The sequence below is a fragment of the Ammospiza nelsoni genome, chromosome 3 (genome assembly GCF_027579445.1).
Source record: "Ammospiza nelsoni isolate bAmmNel1 chromosome 3, bAmmNel1.pri, whole genome shotgun sequence".
Taxonomy (NCBI): domain Eukaryota; kingdom Metazoa; phylum Chordata; class Aves; order Passeriformes; family Passerellidae; genus Ammospiza; species Ammospiza nelsoni.
Window position 1 is genome coordinate 23248737 of NC_080635.1, and position 21684 is coordinate 23270420.

Here is a 21684-nt window from a genome sequence, read left to right on the forward strand (position 1 = left end):
GCAAAGGGTTATCTTGGGTGGCTGCCGTGGGAAGGAACCCTAGCAGGTGGCCTCCTCCCTTCTTTTCCAGTCCCATTCCCACCCTTTCCTGATACTTTGCAAGAACTGTCTGGTAAATGCAAATCTGGCTGTCTGGTCACTCACTGGGTTTGATCTGAGACATTTTCTTTGAGCAGAGTATGGAGGATTTGGTTGGGTAGGTAGAAATCTGTGTTTGAGTGGTACTGACCAAAGTTCTTACTCTGTGGGAGTGCTAGACTTGTGTAGCCTAATTTTTTTTTTAATTTTTTTTCCTAGCTTTCTTTTTGTTTGAAGAAAAAGTCATTTGTAAGACTTCTGGCAAGAGTTCCAGGAGTAGGATAAGCCAAGGCACTAGTAGCCACATGTCATAAAAAGGTGCATTTAAAGTGCTTACAGTGCCCATTGCTACCCACAGACTTAAAAATATTCACATTAATAATTTAATTGTAAAGCAGAAGTTTGAGAGTCCTCATATCTTCTTTCATTTGTGGCACCCTTCTATATTTGAAATGGAAAAGCTTATTTCCACAGTCTCTTTCACAGCTCTGTTGTTCAACCCCTTTATGGGTGCCCTCCAGAGAAACTGCTCTGCACTAAAGTAGTTTTTAACTGAACTACTCTAAAGTCTGTTCTTTTTCTTTTTTTGTTCCCTAACATTTTTTTCTGCTGTCATTTCCACCATTTGTTCTAAATCTATTGAAACTTTTTTTTATTTGAGCTGTGAATTCTTCTTTAATGTGAGGAGTGAAAAGAGAGGAGAAGCCTCAATTACTGTCATTGCAGTAGCATATTTCACAATTTGAGCCTGAGTATTTCATTGAAAGGTGCATTCAGTACTGATCTGTGCACCAAGCATGAAGGTTAGGTGTTGGAATCATCCACTCAGAATGTTTCAATAAATTTGTTTCTAGGGATTGACCATTTCATGTTAGTAAAAAGTATTGCTGAAGTACTTCCAAGTAGTGGCCACAAATCCAAGGTACTTCTTGCAGTTGTCAGCAGGTGTAAGAGGATTATTTGTTTTGTAATAGTAACATATGCCAGAGAGCCAAACTTTTTGTAAAATTAGGAGCAGTAAACTTTCTGCTGCTGCTTTGATGTACATCAGCTAGAATAATATAATGAGAGAGGCTGTTTTTTCCTGCTCATTGCTTAATTTGTGATAGCCTGACTATGCCATCAAAGGTATTACTTCTGATGTTATGGTGGGTTTCTGCTTACACTTAATTCTTAAAAGTCACTGAACTGGTATAGGATAACCTGGGGCAAATTTATTAAGAGGTTTTGTTCTCTTGAATCATTTGTTGTGTCATACCAACAAAAGTAATACTTAAGTTCCCAGCTAGAATTGGTATCATACACATTCCAGCATGCTTTTCAAACTTACTGTGGCCTCTTGCTTTAACAATGGGATTTGCATAAACAGAAACATAAAACTAAATATAGGAATTTGCTATTATATTCATTTGCATCATTAGCTTCTAATTGGTTTGTGATCAAATTATTTCATTAAATTTGTGGTAACTGAGCATCATTTACCGCAGCCTTTATAAAATCTATTTTTTGGAAAAAATTACCCTGGTATCTAACAGGTCCAAGGAACAGTGTTTTCACAGTTCATGTTACAACTTCCTGGTTGTATTTTTAGATGAGAAGTTTTTTTAATGTTCTTGAAACATAATGATGGAAACATTTAACACTTCTCTTGAAAGGTTTATCCTTTTTTCTTGCATTTGAATCTAGTTATTTTGTGATTCTTTGCAGGCCTTTCATTTTGAAGTGTGCCCCTCCGTGCTGCAGGCTGAGCATGTCCAGTGCCTGGCTGTGTTCTGTGGCACATGGCCACACTGTCCTGGTGGGGCTGGAGGGTGGCACAGAGGTGTGTGGGTGGAGAGGAGAGTAATGCTGCAGCTGCTGATTAGCAGCCAGTTTTATGGCTTGGGGATATTGATTTTCAGATTATGCTACGTCTGCATTCTCAGTGTTCTTGTGCTCATTCAGGTGCTCAGTAGCCATTTTTATTGTCCAGACAAAGTTGAAAAGATTTAAATGGTCAATGTCCTTCAAGTGGAGACAAGCTCCTCAGTTCTGAGGTCACTGTAAGGAGACAACACATAAATGCAGATAAGGGCCTTTTGCCTTTCACATGTAGGCTGTTTGACCAAAGTAATCTAAAAGTACAGGATTTTCCTGGCACTGCTTTTGTGTGGTGATTATTTGTACTGGACAGTGAGCTGGGCTGAAAAACATTGGCTGTATAACAAGACATCATCATGTCTTGTTGTGGTAACTCAGGCAAGAACTGAAGAATATGAAGAGGTAACTGCAAGGTGTCGGCTTGGTTTAGGCAAACAGAAGGTAATGATCAGAGCTGGGATATGGGGTGGGCTTACCTCAGGTAGAATCTTGACTTCCACTAATAGTATTGTTCTCTTGACTTGAACCTTCAGCCAGTGATTAAAGTCATGCAATTTGCTTCACTGAGGAAATGGTTTCCTTTCTTAGTAGTGTAATTAGATTTTTTTTAATGTAGTTTACATTTTGAAAAGCACAGTCCTTAGCTGTTGTCACTCTGGCAGCTTTTCTTGCTGTAACCCTTGCCTGCCCCTGGTCCCAGTGGTGCAGTTCAGAGCTAAGCAGTTGAATGCTTGGGGCTGATCAGGCCTTTTCACCATGCTGTTAATTAGGGTTTCTATGTAGGGAGAGATTAATGCAAACTCTCACTTGGACTTCAGGCAAGTTGCACATCTTGTATAAAGAAAAAGCAATGTTTGCTCACTTCCAGTCTGATGGCAGTTTTCTGGTTCCTGTGTTTCATAAACCTCAAGGCACTTCAGAGATTTTCATGTCTACCAGAAAACCCTTGATGAGTTACCTCTCTAACTATTATGTAAGTGCTCTAGAATAGCTGTGTTTTATCAGTTTCCTGTGAGAAACTGGGTTGCAAGAAAGGAGAAAGCAATGACAGCTTCCTGCATTCTGCATGCCTTTTACCTCAAAGAGCCTCTTGGGTAGTGCTCTGAAAAGTTTGTAGTCCCACTCATACAGTAACTTAAAACTTCCAGTGAAAAATGTGAATGAGACTTACAACAAGTGTCTTTTCATTGCTGGCCACCCTCTTCAGTCCCCATGCAGGATGGAATAACTAAATTTGGCTGAGTTCTTCTGCTGTCCCCAGAAAGACTTGGTATAGCATGGCCTTGGGATATTTGTTGGAAAATTGCTGCATATGTCATGTCATTTCTACAGCTGTGTTTTTTGGGAAAAACATCTGAAAAGCTTCAAGATGCCCTGGTTTCCTTGTTATTTTATTGGAAGCTTGCAATCTGCAAATCTGAAAAGGAGAGGAAGTGGCCATCTCTTCCTAGGCAGGTTCATTGCTATCTGCCACCAGTTACTTGTTCTTTAAAGCCCTACTTTTAACTGGGCTTACTGGAGGATCTGGACTAAGTGAGAGCAGAGTTTTCTGTATGGCTGGAACTGTGGCTTTCAAAATACCTCAACACTTTTTTTTTATCCCCCTGAAGAGTAAAACAGCAATTTTTGCAGGACTGTGCAGTGGTAAAGCTTGCTTCTTCTTAAGTAACAATGAAAATCTTGTGCAGTCTTTATCAGGATTTGTTTTGAGCACCTCAGCAGTTATCAGCAGAATATACTTAAATTTCTGTAATAAATTCTTTCAAGTCTTATGTATTGCTCTCAGAATCAACCAGGACTTGAATCTGTCCACTTCAAAAGCAGAAAAATCAAGTGTGGATTGCATCCACCTATTTACCTATCTATGATAATAGATGATTCTTATCTTTATTTCTTTATAGCCATCAGACTTTATAGCCATAAAACAGCTCATGTTTTATTTTCTTCTTGGAACAGCATTACAGATTTTTTTCCCAATTATTTATTTAAAGCCTTGTTTTTGCCTTGCCAAGTGCATTTTATTTCAATGAGTCTTTATCCAGTTTCCCCGTTATTTACATTATTCTGGACTACACAGTGCAGGCCCTGTTCTGTCATATAAAGAAGAGAATTTGATCCCAAACAGCATGCACCTCTGGAGATGCAGCTGAACAGCTGAATGGGAGCAGTGGGAGTGCTGTCTTCCTGTACAGTGACTTGTTGGTTATTAGTTTTGGCCAGCTTGTTCTAGGCTGGCCAGTTTACATCAGGATTCCCAGAGTGAACAGCTGAGGTTGCAAAGCAGGTTTCAGCCTTTCCCCCACTTTGAAAGAGAGAGTTCTCTGTCTGGAGGAGACAGGCCTGCAATTTCACAAATTGTTTGTTGTGCATAGACCATTTTTCACACAGATTTTTTGCACGTTTGGGTTAGATACACTGTTTTTTGGTGTTGATGGCACAATCTGAGGTGTATTCCTTTGCTCTAGGGCCAAAAACCTTGGCTCTCTTTTCTGGGCATTGTCTCCCCAGGCCCTGACTGGGTTTTGTCTGACTGCTTTATCCCTTATCTATTACCTTGTTAAGGCTGTATGATGTGTGGGCTGTGCTTTCTGAGCCACCTCAGCAGCTGAGGCAAGTGCAGTACCTTATGAATGAGTCTTTTTGGCATCAGGGGAGTTTCACATCTGGAAAGACAAGCAGCAGGATCAGATTAGTAATGCATACCATTGCTAGTGACTCAAAAGGAAACCGTAGTAATGGTGCTGTGGTTTTTGGTACTGCCTCTGGGTGATTTCTGCTGCCTAGTCTTTGCTGCTGCAAAGACAGCTCAGGTTATTGCTGGGATGCAGTGCTTTAACTGTGACAGAGGGTGTGCTTTCAGACTGCTCTCTTTGGGAGAAATTTTTTTCTTTGTTTTGCTTTCCCCAAACAAATCCAAAGCCCACTAAAAATTAAGCAGCCATCACCCTGTCCCTGCCTTCTAAGTAGTGGCTCTGTATCTCTGTGACATATGGCTACAAAAATTTTGTGCCAAGGATGTTTAACATTACCTTGTACATCAGCCTACAAAAAAGAGTGGGGAGGATGCAGGTTTTCAGCATGTTCTTTAAAAGAACAAAACTCTACACTTGCTATGCTTTAGAGACCACAACATGCCTAACAAGTTTGTTTCAGAAGGAAATTCACAGCAATTTTGAAGGTAACCTGGGTGACTCGTCCTGATTGTGCTTTTCTTGTTGGGCCAACCAGACTTGCCCAGCAGGTCTTCCAGCGTGGCAAACCACAGTTCTGTAAGGATTCATCCTGGTTCAACAGGTGCTTGCTGCCCCATCATGCCATCTTCTGATAGCCCTGATTGTGCTGGCTTGCCCCTTCTGGTTTTGTTTATTTTTCCACCAGCACAGATTGTCCTGTGATGTTGCAGTGACTCTCTTCTGCTTCTCAAGTATAAGAGCAGCTTAGGTAACTATTTTAGATAAATATCTTGGATAAAGATAATGTGGGAAGTAATTGGGGCCTTTCTCACTTTACATGTCGGGGTTTTTTGTTTACTTTTTATTACTCTTAAGTTTTGTGTTTGAGTAGGTGTCACTAGCTGTATCTGAGTATTAACTAGTAATTTGAGTATCTTTAAGTTCAAGTAACTTAAAGTAGTCCAGTTTCAGTCTCTCTGCTTTCATGTGTAATGTTTGTCGTGCAGACAAAACAGTCTCCATAGAGGAGTTCACTTTTCCATAGTATAGCTAAAGAGAAAAATACCTAAATGAAGATCTTCAGATGAAATTATCAAGACTTCCTAGCAGTGAACACAATAGCTTATTCTGAATGGCTAAAATGCATTGTTGCCTCCAGCTCCTGGGGTTGGTCCCACCTTTTTTCCTGAGTTTGATGATCCCAGATGAATAATATTCTGCTTCTTTCATATTAAGATTTCCACTATCTTTCAGATTTATATTTGCTGCAGTTCTGCAGCAGTAAGACAGAAAAATGCTGCTAGTTTTTATTTGCAATATGTGCTTTGTGATTGTAAAGGCTGTTCCTTCTCATGCTGCAGGATGAAGCTGTAGGTTTTGTTGTAGCTGTGCATATCCACTAAGAGAGAGTTCTCTTAACACTGTGTTTTCCTCCTGGTATCAGGCTGTTAGAACTGTTTAGGTTGGAAAGGACTTCTGAGGATCATACAGCTCAAAGCCAGGTTAGTTGCAGAGGTTGCACAGGTTCATGTCCTGTCAGGGTTTGAACAGCTCCAAGGATGGACGTTTCACAACCTCACTGTGCAACCTGGAAATGTACTATAGTAAAGATGCTTTGGTGGTGTGGTTGTTGTGGGTTTTTTTTTTGCTTTGTGTTGAAGTGGGGTATCCTTTATTTTTTTATTTGTCCCTGTTACCTCTCAGCCTGTCACTGGACACTGCAGGGAAGAGTCTGGATAAGCCATCTTTACACTTCTCTCTGGGCCTGTGTCAGGTACTGACACATGGGTACAATTTTCCCTCTGAAGCCTTTTCTTCTTCAGGCTGAACAGTCCCAGCTCCCTCAGTCTCTTCTCCTGTGAAGATGCTCTGGTCCCTTCATCATCTCAGTGGCTCTTTGTTGTGGTTTAACCCCAGCCAGCCCCCAGGCCCCACACAGCTGCTGGGTCACTCCCCTGCTAGCAGGATCTGCAGAGAATTGAAAGTAAAAGTGAGAAAACCCATGGGTTGGAACCAAGTTTAATGGGGAAAGCAAAAGCTGGGCACACAAGTGAAGTAAAGCAAGGAAGTCTTTCTGCAGTTCCCATGGCAGGCAGGTGTTCAGCCATCCCTGGGAAAGCAGGGCTCCATCACACAAGTGTTTGCTGGGGAAGACAAGCACCATCCCTGCAAACATCCTGCTTCTTCCCTCTTCCCCCCACTTCATCTACTGAGCACGAAGTCATAGGGTATTTTCTGACTTGAACCCAGGAGGGAACAAGTTCTCCACTCATGCAGCAGATGGGTATTTTTTATAAGATAGCAGTAGTTTTTAAAGGGAAAATAGAGACCAGTGCCATAGCACTTACATTCCTGTCGGTGTTTGCTGAGTCAGAGCCTGTTTGTCAGCTCTGTTCCTGCTTGCTTAGTGGCACAGCAGTGATGGGGCAGATGAGCATGGGTAAAGTACTATGGCAACCTGCTGGGTTCGGGTCATTAAAAATACAGAGCCTCAGCCAACTGCTATTTGCTTGAAAGGGTGATAAGGGTAACAATAATACTTTGTATTTGTAGCATATTTTCCTTACCCAGCAGCACTGGTATGTTGTTTTACCAGAGAAGACCAACACTGTTTTCTTCTCTCTTGCTCCTCTGTAGTACTTAACCTTTTGCAAAAAAGTGTGCTGGGAATGTTGTAGTGGTGTTGTATTCCAGAATTGCTGCTTTCAAGGTAACTTTTCTTCTTAATTCTAGAAAAGCCAGGCTGTTCTTCATAAAGCAGCTTTACAGATAGAGTTTTCTTTGCAATTAGGATATGGTTTGCATTGTAACCATAGTTAAATTACTGTCATTTCAATATACAGTACATTGAAAAGGACTTCTAAGGTATCCACTTAGGGTAGTCCAGCATCAGATTTGCCTCTTGTTAAAAGCAGACATCAGTGTTGCAGGTGAAACCCTGGAATGTTGACTCTTGCATTTTAAAACAATGGAAAAGTATTATATGGATTCAGTATTTAAACCCATGTGCTTAATTGGTGAGAATCCTTTTTCACTTGTAAAAATTATTCCTGTGGATAAAGAGACCAACACACAGGACCCACAGCCTTGTCTGACAACCAGGTCTAGTTAAGTAAGTGCTGACCTGTGTGATGGGAGGTAGTCTGTGCTGTTTCCATCATCTTCTCTGACCTTGGACTTGAATCACAAAGTGCTGAGTGGTAAAAAAATTGTATGTCTTGACTGTCTCTTAAAATTTTCAAATCCATACTCTCTGTTTAAGGAGGAGTAAAACATCTCTGGACCGAAATTCCATGGGACCTTTTTTTCATAAGATAGGTCTTGTGATTAGTGATTGTCAAATGAGGTTACTTCCATTGTGCAGTCTTAGTAAGCTGCAAATCTTATCTTTGCACTGTGTAACAACTTAGCTGAGATCCTTCTATTCAGAACCTCTTGATATTTGTTTTTTTAAATGTGATTCTTTGCTTCCATCACTTACAGCATTACAGCTTTTTGGTCATCCCCAGTATTTAGAGGCTTTTGACCAGGAAAAGGCAAAAGTTATTCTTTAGCTTACATCCTTTTTTTGTTTTATGGTAATCTTAAAGACAGTCCTGTAAATTTAGTCTTTATTTCATGTTGGAAATAGGTTTTGAACATAGGTTGACATTATTTCTTTCCACACGGTAACTGGGAATGACCAGAATGGTGCAGGATTTCAGCTTTGCACTTAAACTGAAGTGGTGGCAGTTAATCTAAACTGTGTTTACTCTTGGCTCAGGTTCGTCTGCCTTTTTAGGGTCTTGGTGACAGCGTGCTTCTAACTAGGTAATTTTTGTATGTGTACTTTAAAACTTGTCAGGATCATTTTCAACTTTAAGGCCTAATCATTTGATTGCAGTATCCCTTAATAACCTTTACTTGTACTGATTTTTTATTTTGAAATATTCTTTAATGGTGAGAAAACTTGCTAGACTACCCCACTGTTTCGCTTCTCCTTCTAGACTTCAAACAAAACTAATTTTTTTCTCCTGGCCATTAAACCATCTGCAGTATGTAAGGTATTAAAGCTTTAGGATATTAGTTCATGAATGCATTGACGTTCTTGTGAGTGGTTAATGTATTTTATCTGTCACTGGGGAGGAATGTGCTGCTCAGCTCGCTCCTTGTGCGAGTGCTGTGACTCATGAGCGCGAGGTGCTTCAAAAGGATTTCAGCACTCCATCTCCTTCTTCAGTCTTGCAGTTGCTTTTCTAAGAATAGAAGCAGCAAAACAGACAGCGGGGTTCCTTCTCAGCTGCTACAGTTCATTACTGCTGTAGTCATGAAAGCTGACATTCCATCTTCACATCTCACAGTTCCTGTTTACCTGAGGAGCTGCAAACACTGTGACTTGTACTGCTCCTTGGGAGCAGACACCACATCTACAGCTGGGCTTCCTGGGCTTCCAGTGTGGATGATCAAAACTATGAGATACAGGAATTGGGTGCCTCTACGTGTCAGGCAGTTTTATGGGAGCAGCGTGAGACCTCCAGAAAATGTGGGGGGTATGTCCAGTGCAAGACGTGTTCTTGTAATACTTAAGATAGATTGGAAATCTTCCTTAGATATCTGCTGTGGTCATAGCTTGTGTATTCTGACAGGATTTTTAATTTTAAAAGTTTTCTCATCATGTAAACTGCTTGCCTAATACAACTGCAAAGTGCTGAAGCTCTTGAAATGGTATTGGCAGAATTTAAGTCAGTGGAAGGTTTGCTTCCTTGAAGGTGAGCTCAGGTTTTGCTGTTTATTGATTCTCATTCACATATGGGTAAAAGGAGCCCTCTCTTCAGCCACAAGCGTCATCTCTTGTGCCAGTGAATTATAGAACTCAAATAAACTGTACCCTTGAGGTCTTGAATGTGCACTCCAGGAAAATTAAGTCAATCTTCAAAAGCAGTCATTGCTAGAGCCTGTTTCCAAAAGGAGCTGCTGTGCTTTAGGAAAAACCTGGTTCTTGGCTTGGTTAGAAAGGTGACAGAGCCAGGGAATCTCTGTTGTAATTGTCTCCTGTTTTTAACCCTTTGGATTGTTGGTTAATTGAAGTAAGAGGGCGGGATGACTTAGGGTGACTACTGAAGTGTTCTTGTCCACAAAGCACATCTTACTTTAAACTGCAGGAGGGGGAGCGGAACAGAAGCTAAGAAGAACTGAGAACAAAAAGAAATTTGTGTTGTTTCATACAATGAAGCATAGAGGTGTGCAAAATGGTTGGTCACAAAAAACCAAAGATGGTGACTGGGACATCTTAAACCCAGCCTTGGCTTATTAACATATATTGTAGGAATAACCTCCCTTTATTTGCAGCCTTCCCTTCCCTATCTTCTGTTCCTACTGTGAATTTTCTATTTCAAGTATTTTTCTTCATTGAAATAAAGGGAAAAATTGTCACTGCAGTCAGTTTATCATCATAAAAATCTGAATCAAGTTATCTGTAAAGGATGCTCTTTTTGTTAGCAAAATCTGGTTTGAAATTGCATGTTTACGACCTAAAGATATGGAAATTGTGGTAGTCTTGAAATAAAAAAAATCTTCTGTTAGGAAGAATACATTCTTTAATAGAAGAAGGACAGTATATGAAGTGAAGATATGTTTAATGAGATATGATATTGTATGTATGTTCTTTTCTTCCTTTCTGTGCTGTATTTTTATTCATGATCTGTACCTCTTATGTGTGCTATTAAAAACATGATATGAAGCCTTCCTTGGCAGTAGGAATTTTGGAAGGAATGGGTGGGAAAAGAAGAGCTATTTTTCTCTTTCAAGTAGTATAGGTCTGATTTTATGTAGGTGTTTTAAAATATATTCTGACCCTAAAATACGTGCTTAGTAAGTGTAAAAGACTAACTGTATGATAATTAGCTTAGTCCATTTTTTGTTTTCCTTTTTTTCACTGTAGACAAACAGTTCTCAGAGATAAATACCTTAACCTTTTTGTGAAGGGCAAAAAACCTCTAAGTAGTATTTAACCTTTGGCATCATTTCTGGGATTTCATAATGCCAGCTATCAAAGAATCCCATCTATTAAGGAGAGACAAATGAGTTGAACAACTGTACATGGTTAGTCCAGTTGAAACATGCTTTGAGTTGTTTGTGAATAACAGTAAAGCAGGATTGCAACTTGCCAGACATAAATGCTTGACTAAGAGGGGAAATGTTTAAAACATAGAAACCTGGTTGTCAGGCATTAGTCACTGCTCAATACCTAACAATAGCATTCTTTCTGCTAGATAGCTGTTGAGGAAGGCTGTTCCTCAATAATGCTATTTATTTGTTGCTGAAGGTTTCCAAGTGATTGACTAAAGGTGGTTCTGTTCAGTTCTAACAGTTGCCAGTCTGCACCTTCTTGGAACAAGTTTTCATGAAGTCTTGTGACATGGATGCAAGTGATCAGAAGGGAAAATAAACTATGGATGGGTCTAAAAAGGCAGGGTCCTGTACCTGGGGAGGAGTAACCCTGTGCACCAGCAGCACAGTCTGGGAGCTGGCCTGCTGGAGAGGAGCTCTGTGAGAAGGACCTGAAGTCCTGGTGGACAGCAAGCTGTCCCTGAGCCAGCAGCACCTTATGCCAAGAAAGCCAGTGGCGTCCTGGGGTGCATTGGGGACAGCATTGCCAGCAGGTCAGGGGAGGTGATCCTGCCCCTCAGCTCTGCTCTAGTGAGGCCACATGTGGAGTGCTGTGTCCAGTTCTGGGCTCCTCAGTACCAGAGAGACGTGGAGCTACTGGAGCTGGTCCAGTGGAGGCCTGCAAAGATGATGCAGGGACTGGAGCATCTGTCTTAGGAGGAAAAGATGAGAGAGGTGACTGAGAGGTCACCTCAGAATCTCATCAACCAGATTCTTAGGTGTCTGAAGGGAGATGTCAGAGGATGGACCAGGCTCTGCTCAGTGGTATCAGGCAATAGGACAAGGACAATGTGCAGAAACTGATGCATAGGAATTTCCACCTGAATATGAGGAAGAACTGTACTGTACAGTGACCAAGCACTGGAACAGGTTGTCCAGAGAGGTTGTGGAGAGTCTCTCTCACTGGAGATGTTCAAGAGCTGTGTGGATGCAGTCCTGTGCCGTGTGCTCTGGGATGGCCTGCTTGAGCATGCTTGGGCTGCATGATCCACTGTGGTTCCTTCCAGCCTTACCCATTCTGTGATTCTGCGCAAAGTTCTGGAGTGGAAGTTCTTAACTTCTTGCAGTTTCTAGAGAAAGTTGTGAATATTGTGTGGACTCAAGCGTAAGTAGCACATAAAGTGGATATCCAAATCAGTGACATGTTTACGTATATTGTAACATGTAGGTGATTTGTGTTTCAGTAGTGGTGACTAGAATGCTTAAGGTGACTTCCCTGACCTTGCCATAAAATGTCAGTCTTTAAAACTCAGTGCCTTTTGAAATAATAAGTTAGGACTTAAGTTGTTATGAGGCCAAGGAGATCTATGCCAATTCTTAGGGGACACTGTAGTGAAGCTACTGACTATAACAAAGAAGAGATGCTGAAAGTTTCAGAGCATTTTTAAAGTTTTAAAACACGGTTTGCAGAATGAAGTTGTTCATATTAATGTCTGGGAAGTTGCACAAATCAGTAGAGTGCCATTCTTCCAGATATATTCAAAACTATAAAATAAATCTAGTGAATGGTTAGTTAGGTTAGTAGTTCTTTGCTCAGCCTCCTGACATACTGTAATTGAAGTGCTTGAATATTTATTCATAGCATCACTTGCATGCAGACAGTTACATTAAGGACATGATTACAAAGTAGCCAAGTGTTCTGAGAACTTGAAATAACAAGTAATAGTTCAGTAAAAATATGGAAAAATTGTATTACTTTTGTTCTCTTCTTGGAGCTCTATAAGGATTAGGTCATAAAAAGCTAAGTCTGCAGCTCATTAAATGAAATATTTTCTTGATGTTGTACATCTTGCGCTTCTTTTTATGAGAGAAGGATAAATATTTCTGTCATGGGGCTCATGTAATTGCAAGTAGATTTGTCTTCATTTCTGGTGAAGCCTTTTGCTCACAACCTGAAGTCACAAGTGAAGTCTCTCTTTAAGCTAAATCACTTCTGTCTTGCCACATTAAAATGATTTCCTTCTCTTTACTCCCTTTATGTTACAATGTTAAACTGCATTTGCAGAAATCTAACTATTGTCAGGCTGTAGACACAGAACTACTGTCTTTAAAAAATGTGCTCTGGCAGTAGAATGAAGCTGTGGAGGAAAGTTTGCTGGATCTCAGGACCTCAAGTAACAAATATTTGCCTTTGAGCTGTTTTTTGTCTTCTTACAGTGGAGCAAAGCAGTGTTGTTGGTTCTGCTGCCATGCAGCTGAGGTTTTGATTTCAATGTTTTCAGCTGCAGTGGAGGAATGTAATAGTTCAAGTATTTCTTAAAGCAAAATGTTCTCCTTTGTGTGGGGACAAAATTGAAGATGAGCATTTATTCCCCCCCACTGAATTTAAAGGCACACAGTGAACTTTAAACTCTAGAGATCTGAGGGTTTGGTTTTTTCTTCTTTATAAGACTGTAGTAATGACAGTGGTTTTTCTGCACACTTCTGTGGTTTGCTGTTCTCTTTTCAATCCAGTGAAGGACGTGGACAAAGTGATTCTGTTCTCCTCGATAATCAGGTCAATCAATTGACCATAGAGCATGATGAAGCACAAGAGACAGCCTGGTTGCCTGAGGAGGAGTGACAGAGAGGGAAGAAGCAAGAGGGAGGCCGGCTGGAACCCTGGGATTTAATAACCCACTACCTGTCAGCTGAGCTCTTGGCTTGGCTGCTTGATAGGTGCAGTGAGTGGAGTCAATCAGCTTGAAGAATTAAATCAAACTTCATTTTACTTCACCTTGTGTTTGGAGTGGGATCACAGAGCTCACCTTTTTGTTACTTGTTAGTGCATTGTGAGCTGCTTGTTTGTTTTATACCCTCTTGTATTTAACAACAGTAGGTAAAATTGGTAATGAGAGGTTTTTCCCCCTCTATTTCTTTGACTGGGCCTATCTGAAGTTTCAAAGTCAGACATTAGTCTTCACCTAGTATGTTAAAAGTGTACTTTTTTATAGCAAATTGAGCTTCATAATAAGCTTCATAATAATAATAACAGCCTCCTCTTTAGCTGTTTTCAACTGTATGCTGCTTCTCATGGCTTGTATTTTTCAGTCATGACCTTCAGTTTAATCCATTGTGAAGTTAGATTTCTGAATCATTTTTGGAGAGGTTAATTTCAAACTGTTCTACAATTCAAATTATTAGTATTAAATTGCTATGTTCCTGGGAAATACTTATAGTAAAGAAATGCATTTTTTTTCTCTGAGTGATCTAGAAATAAAATAGTTTTATTTGGAAACAATTAGCTACTTGTGAGAAATGTGGTTTTGTAGATACTTGATATATTTAGTACTTAATTTTTATTACTTTTAGAAAGCGACAGTTCAATAAGACTATTGTATATTAGCTACTTAATAGAAAAACTGAAGTAATAATTTCAAAGTTGGTATGTGGTTGATTCATTTCCCTTTAAAACAATTCTCTTTCATCTTAATTTCTTGCTCTGTGGGGTACTGCCGTGGTGAGATATGTGGAACACTTGATTAGGAAGGAGCACATCGACTCCAGCTGCCATGGCCAGGCATTTTCCAGCGTTCATGGAGTGAGAGAGGGCATTGCAGGGAATGTGCACACAGTGGGGAGGAGGGACAAAGGGGCTCTTCCAAGTTCATGGTGAGACAAACAAGGAAAGATCTGTGCTTAGCTTTCCCAGGGAAGGGAAAGGAGATTGAACATTATGGAATGAGTAGTGCTCTTCACCCTCATGTCTCTACCCTGATTTTATCTATTTGTGACCAAACACAGCATTTTCTTTTTTTATCTTGTGGTCAAGTCTCAATTCAGTACTAATTTTGGAGCTGTAATAAAGTGGCAATTTTCAAAAGTGTGATACTAATTGATCTCTTCAAGGACATGGAAGCTATGCATGGATTATTGCTTCTTGTCTTCAGTGCGTAGCCTATTACCTTTGCATCAGTTAAACCATCTTTTAGAAGACAGTAATTAGCCTGTGCTGAGAGTTTTTCACTGCCTGAAGAACTTTTAACTATACAAAAGAGTCAGTAGTGCAGGTGAAATATTTCCTTTGTTGTCAGAACTGAAAATAATAGCCAGTAGGACCTCTCAAGGTACAGAGCAAACACAGAAGAAGTTATGTCCTACATGCATGGGCAATGCATCTTAGTTTTCTTTTTGAACTTCACAGAGCTCCTCTGCCTGTCTCCATCCTTTCCCTTAACCCTGCACTGCAGTGTCCATTAGTGCAGTGTCCATCCCTCTCACTGAAGAAAGACAAACTGTACTTACTTGTCTCTTTGCCCCAGTAGCAGCATTAGACATATTCTGGTCTTTAGTTTACAGCACACATTTCCTGGTTCCCCATCCTGTTTTCTTTGGGAGGCAGTCTTCTCTTTCTCCACTTACTTCATGATGATGGGACTATCAATTTTAACCCCTCTTCCTTATCTCAGCATGGTTTTGATAGTCAGTTTAAGTGTTGGGTGATAATCAACTGTATCTTCCTTCTGACATCATTCTTGCCACTGGAGCATTTGGTCTATAAAGTATTAACTAATAGATTCTGTCATCTGAGCAGCATTTTCTGAACCGCTTCCTTGCCTTTAGCTAACTTGTTTAGATTTGAATGAATGAGTTTGTTTAATGTAGCATTTTAAACCTAGTGATCCAAATACAGATTTTTTTGTTTTGCTTTTACTGGAGTAGAATAATAACAGTGAGTGTGGAAATGAAAAAAACTTGCTAAATTTAAAAAAAACAAACAAGCCCAGCCAGCAAAACCCACAGCTGACAATATAATTTTCTTTTTAATCTAATGAGGTGAGATAGATGAATATGAAAGCTGGGTCATAAAGCTTATGTAATTTTCAGACCCTAAATATAGAATGGTGTAATGACACAAAAAGATCAATCTCTGTGCACATGTTGTGGTAGAGTATTTTTGTTTTGTTGTTATTCTGCGCATGCAGTTTCAAACGAAGCTGGATACCCCATGCTTGGATAAATACTCTTGCTAATATTCCTGCCCTATGCTATGTGCCAATATAAATTGACATGTAGCATGTAGGTTTCTTTATTATTGTAGTCTGGGTGTGGGGTCGTTTTGTTGATAGAAAAATGTCCATGTTCTCATTGTTAAATTTACCTTTTTTTTTTTTTAATATAGTAGTGGAATGGGGTGATGATGTCAAAGCAGTGTCAGAAGATGAAGCCATGGTGCTGGTGAACCACCAAGCGACGGGTGACGTGTGCACGCTGATGATGTGCCTGCAGGACAAAGGCACGGTAGGCTACAGCCGGGGCAGGGGTGGTGCTGGGTTCCCTGCTCTCATCCCTGTGCAGCCCTGATAACCCACCAGGGCACCTCAGCAGGGAGCTTTTTGTTTGGATTTGGTCCAGTGTGACAGCCAGGAGCTTGGAGCAGGTATAGACCCTGGACATTGTTTGGAGAAGGTGAGCTGTGAGCTGAGTCACTGTGCGTGCAGTCAAGGTTAACACAGAGGGAAGCAGATCTCCTCACAAGCAATCCTGTGCTTGACTTTTCCCTCTCACCTCATGCCTTTGTGCAACTCAAGCCAAATCTGCTCACACCAGCACAGGTCAAGCTTCTTGCTTATGATTTTTTTGCAGCATGGAATTTTTCTCAAAGTTAGAGCAAGCAGTGTATGGGATTTTGGTAGGATGAGGGCATGCCAAAGCTAAGCTACCTAGCTAAGGTCCAAATTGCTTGAGCTCTTATTTCACGAGCCCTTAAGGATTTCTTGGTGAGAAGTTTTAACTAATGTTAATCGTTCCATGCATTGCTGTTCAGAAAATTCACATCTGAGGAGTGGAAACAGAGTAGAGGGTCTAAACAGGAGATCAGATTTCTGTACAAATCAGGAAGAAGGGCATGTGTGCATGATTAGGCTACAAAGAGTAGGAGGCATACCTGTCAAGCTGTAAAAATGCAGCAGCTGTATCTGTCTTAGTGTTATCTTCTTTCTTGAAGTGTCTTAGTGTTGATTCCTTCTTCATACCCTGAAGAAACCAGGAAACAAGAACTGGTTTTTGTTGCATCTGCACAATTTGTACCTGGTACTGTTTTTCTTAGTGCAGATTAATAGAGTTATGGGTACACTTACCTTTATCAATGATGTAACATTATTTTAAAAGTTTTCCAGATCTTGCTTATGACTGCAAAGCTGATGAGAAAAAAAACCAAACCACAACTTTTAAACAACCCCACCTCACAAAGTATGAAAATGGTACTCAAGATGGAGCAGAGACCTTTCTTTCTTTCTACTCTAGGCTAGAGCAGGCTGTTGTAAAAGTACTTTTGATTGCTTTCATTTCTTTTGGAATTGAGGATATTTGGTATAGATGGTATTCTGTGCTGTACCCAGACAAGTAGAATTACAGAATAAACTCTTTAATTTCCCTCATCAAAATCGTACCTAGGACAATCTTGTGGTAAAGATGTGACTGTGAGGGTGTAGTCCTGTGGGTATGTATGGCATATGATCTTAACCACTGGTTTATAGATATAAAATCTAAGTCATGCTTATTCTGTTTGACCCCATAGCTCAAACATTTCAGTCAAGGCAGAGTAAGTTTCAGTGAATGTAGGAGATGCTAAAAATGAAGGAAGGCATTGAGATCACAAATAATCTTCACCATGGAAATTATTATGTTTGCATGTTTTCAGAAAAGCAGAAAATCCCTAAAATCCTTATTTTTTTCCCTGAAGTAGTTGTAGTCATTGCTCTTGGAATGTGCATGTCCCCAGCTTAGTATGGCTTTGATCTTTTTAGCTAATTAAGAAGAAAAACAATATGAGCTTCAATACATGCTTAAAATACAGCATGAGTAATACAAGTGGCTGAAAATAATGAGAAAGATCAGGATAGTTTATGTTTGCTAGAACTTGCTGGATCAGGTGCTTTTAAATAGCATGCTTTGTATTTCTAAAGAGAATTGTCTTTACTTAGTGTGACTTTGGAAGTACTGGAGGAAAAAAAAATAAACCTACCTGTCCAGAAATAGTCATTGTACAGTATGTAAATGCCTAAATTAGTCACCTTTCCTTAAAGCCTGTTTAAACTTAACATGGAGTCCTTCACAAGCTTGATACTAATCTATCAGCAAGACTGTAATTTTCAAGAATTTTTGTTTAGGATGGTTAAGCTTGTGCTAGTCCAGAACTTCTTTTACTTGCTTTAACTGCCAGTACAGACCAAAACCAGATGTAATCTGCAAGTACTTAGAGTTGAATGCTGTTTTTAAAAAAATGGTCATGCAAGACATCAGAAGTGTTCAGTTTAAAGTTCTGGATTTTTCTATGTAGTGAGGCAAATGCATGAGACAGTCTTGTAACTTGACAGAATTTCCCAAGGGTGGTGTCAGGTAATTTTTTTTCCAGTATTTTATAAATCCTTATATACCAATCAGAGTGTAGCCTGTCTGTTTTAAGTAAAATTAATCTCACAAAGCAGTAAGATAAAATACATGTGCTGAGATATTTCTGGTTTTTTAGATTCACTTGCATGAATAAGAAAAGAATGATCTTTAATCAGAGAAGTGGAACTTCAGCTAAAAATTAGAATTTTAGTAGAAGGACTGGATTGGCATTATTTGATTAATACATTATACCATAATATAAGCCAAACAGCAAAATTTCAGGTGAACCAGAAGTGACCTAATTACACTTTAATAAAAGTTTGAGAAATTGTTCCAATTTCTTTGTGAAAGTAAGAGTTAAAAAAATTAAGTAAATTGTGGTCTCATAAATATTGAAGGTTATTTTTTATTACTATTATTATATTTATTTTATATATAATATATTATATTTATTACTATTATTATATATTATTATATTAATTTTATTATAATATTATTTATTATTTTATTGAAGGTTATTTTATTTTTATTTATATTACCCTACAAAGAAGTAGGGTAAAATTCTGCTATTACTGTTTTCTGACAGGATTAGGACTGATAAATATGGGGTTTTTTTCTGATTTGGAACAGAAAGCAGTGCCAGGAAGGGTGTAGTGGGGACAAAAGTACAGCTTGCAGTGGTTTGTGTGCAGATTTCAAGTTGTGCTTTCTCAGGTTTCATTTTTAAGTTACAGGTGCTTGAAAGATGAAAGTCAGTCTGTCCAGGTTGCTTTGTTATGAGATCCGTGTAGGCTGAAGCGGGCCTGTGAATAGAAGGCACATAGATATTTTTTTTATATAGTTGGAAAAAGCTTTTGCTAGCTTCAGGAAGCATTTAAGAAACAGGGCCTGAAGTGGCATCCAAAAGTTCTTTGAAGCCATCAACAACTATTAATTTGTGTTCAGAATACTTCTGAATGTCTTTGTTTAAACCTCCTTGAAATGCAAGTGATAAGAGGCTCATCTCATAAGCGTTGCTTTATTCCTGAGGATGCCAAATAGAGGAGTCACTACATAGAAGAGTTACCAGCAAAATTTTGCAGTGTCCTCTATTCTGTCCTTGCTAGCAGAATAAAAGGAATATCTATTAATCTCATTTGCCTTTTGAATAGCAGACAAGAGAACTGTGTCCTATTATTTGAACTGCTTTTTGATTTGGTATGTTAGTATGTGTATATATATTGCTTCATACATAAAAATACTTTCTCTTTGTACTTCTTACCATTGCCTAGGCTCACAGGCAGACTTATGATCACTGGGCTCTGAAGTTTGTCTCTTTGTAGCCCACACACTGCAGACTGTGAGTGTCTCAGTTGTAATTTGTGTGTCACACTTACCTTTGGCAAAATCTCATCCCTCAGAAAGACTGGGGAAGCTCAGGGATGCTAGTTATAGAAGCCCTGTGGCACCTGAAACAAGGTGAGATGGACTTCAGACTTTGAAAAGCAGTGACCAACTTGCAGGATAAATCTAAATTAAAAGACAGCATCAGATGGTATGGCAGGGGAGAAGCTGTAGCACTGCTGAGCAAGGGTTCCTCATCCAGGATTGCCATGGAACATCTGGGACCAGTGCTGACTCCTCAAAAGACACATTTTCTTTCCAGCAAAGCAGAGTATTAAGCTTGCTTATCTCCTCCAGTAAAATAGATTGTGTTGGTTTAACTTCTGCTTGAGACAATAGAAGGTAGTTGTCAGAATGCCATAGTAGATGAACACTGGCAGGCCTGAGTACTGCTGCAGGCTAAATCATCATTAGTGAAATTTTGGTGGTGTTTCTATCAAAGGATGTGGTTCCCTACAGCAGCCTGTCCCCTCTGGGTGATGCATGGGCATGAGCTTATTGTGGTGCCTTGATGAGCAGTAACACCTCTGGTGATGCTTTTTTTGACTCTTGTCCTTAGGGCACACGCTTCTTTCTTGGTTTTTTTTGCATAAAGCTTTTTAGTTTACTGAAATGGAAAGAATGTTAATGTCTGCAGAGAAGAATTTTGGCTCACTTTAACACAGCCCAGAGATCACTGTAGGATAAACGATTTCACCAATATGAGTCTCAAGTAAGGATCTAGGAACTAATTTTTCTTTTGTCACTCACAAATACATAGTGTGCCTTTGGTCCTTTGGATGCATCTAGTAAGGAATACCACTGGCAGACAGGAAGGGATAGTAGCATGTTATCTTTATTTCTTAGGCTGCTTTCTTCTGTGTTTTCCTCAAAGTGCATGAGAAAGATGCAAAGCAGAAGGTGCTTGCATGATCCTCTGACCACCAGAAAAATGTCACATTGCTTCATATTCTTTGTTGATAGTGGTAAATGGAAGAGTACAGGCTTACATGACTTCAGGCTCACTGAACTTGTGCCAACTGTGATGTGGGCTCATTACCCAGGGAAGAGAAAAGGCAGCCCATGATGGGGAGCATGTAAGAGACACTGGGTGTTCCAGTTTGGGGAACCACTTCCTACCCCTCTCAAAAACTACGTGTAGGAGAGATTGAGGAAAAAGATCTTGTGAGAAAAGAAGCTTTTCCCTGCTGTTGTTTACTTTGTTGGGAGTAATTCTCCTATTTTAAATCTCAAAGGACTGAACAGGTCAAGTAGCTGCCTTCACTGTCCGGTAAGAAGCGATGGCCAAGTGAATTGATCTGCTCAACCTTGCTGGTTTTGCCTTCCCTGTGCTGCTTGACTGGGACAAGCAGCAGGCTTTGATTAAATCCTCAGGGATACAAGTGGCTGTTCTGCCATGGCTCATGCTGTGCAACTGTGTATTACATAACAAAAAGGCAACTATTTAATCCTACTCTCGAGGGAGAAGCATAGCACCTGTGCTGCTTTATATTTTGGGCATAAAGGACCTTATTCTATTTATTTGCCAGTTTTATTGCTGTTGTAAGAGTGACAAGAATGTGACCAGTATATACATAACTCATCATTCTCTGCACTTGATAATTCACTCATTTTTAAAATTTCTTTTTACTTTTCAGGTTGTCCGTCAGATGATGTGGCTGATGGACCATATTTTTAAGTATACAAACTTTGGCATTGTGTCTCTAATCCATGGAGACTTCTTTATAAGACAGGTAAATGGAAACACACAATACTGCTTTGATTTATCCTTATATTTGGAACATCATGGTGTTATGGGACTTACTTATCACCTTGTGGCTGGTTTGCATGATAAAATAGCTTTGCTGTGATGTGTATATTTGAGGAGGCCTTTGTTCTGAAGCTACTTTATTTTCCAAGCTGTTTTTATTATTTGCATAGACACAAATGATAAGGGAATCCAGTTGTGAAAGGACTACTATGAGAGAGGTGTACAAGCAAAATACATGGGCAGTCCTTTTTATCTCTGTTTCTGAGCACGCCTCTCATCTTTCCTTAGTGACCTTGAAGCCATGCAGGGAGTCTGTCTGGTTAGGTCACTCTTCTGGCTGCAGAGTTTCAAATTAGGACTGTCCCTTTTGATGGTGACATAGTAGTGGATCAATTTAAGGTGGTGATGAACCTGTGTAAATAATAATTAATTGGTTCTTGAAGGGTAATTATTATTTGAGCATTAGGAAAGAATGTCTGT

The 21684-nt window shown here is 39.7% G+C and overlaps 1 protein-coding gene across 1 annotated transcript in view; it reads left to right on the top strand.

The window, feature by feature from the left end:
- LPGAT1 (lysophosphatidylglycerol acyltransferase 1) overlaps positions 1–21684 on the top strand; it is a 58875-nt gene that overhangs the window by 11854 nt on the left and 25337 nt on the right. Inside the window, exons 3-4 of the mRNA XM_059467612.1 lie at positions 15859–15977; positions 21092–21187. Of these exons, the coding sequence (XP_059323595.1) occupies positions 15859–15977; positions 21092–21187 (215 nt within the window). The remainder of the gene's footprint in view (positions 1–15858; positions 15978–21091; positions 21188–21684) is intronic.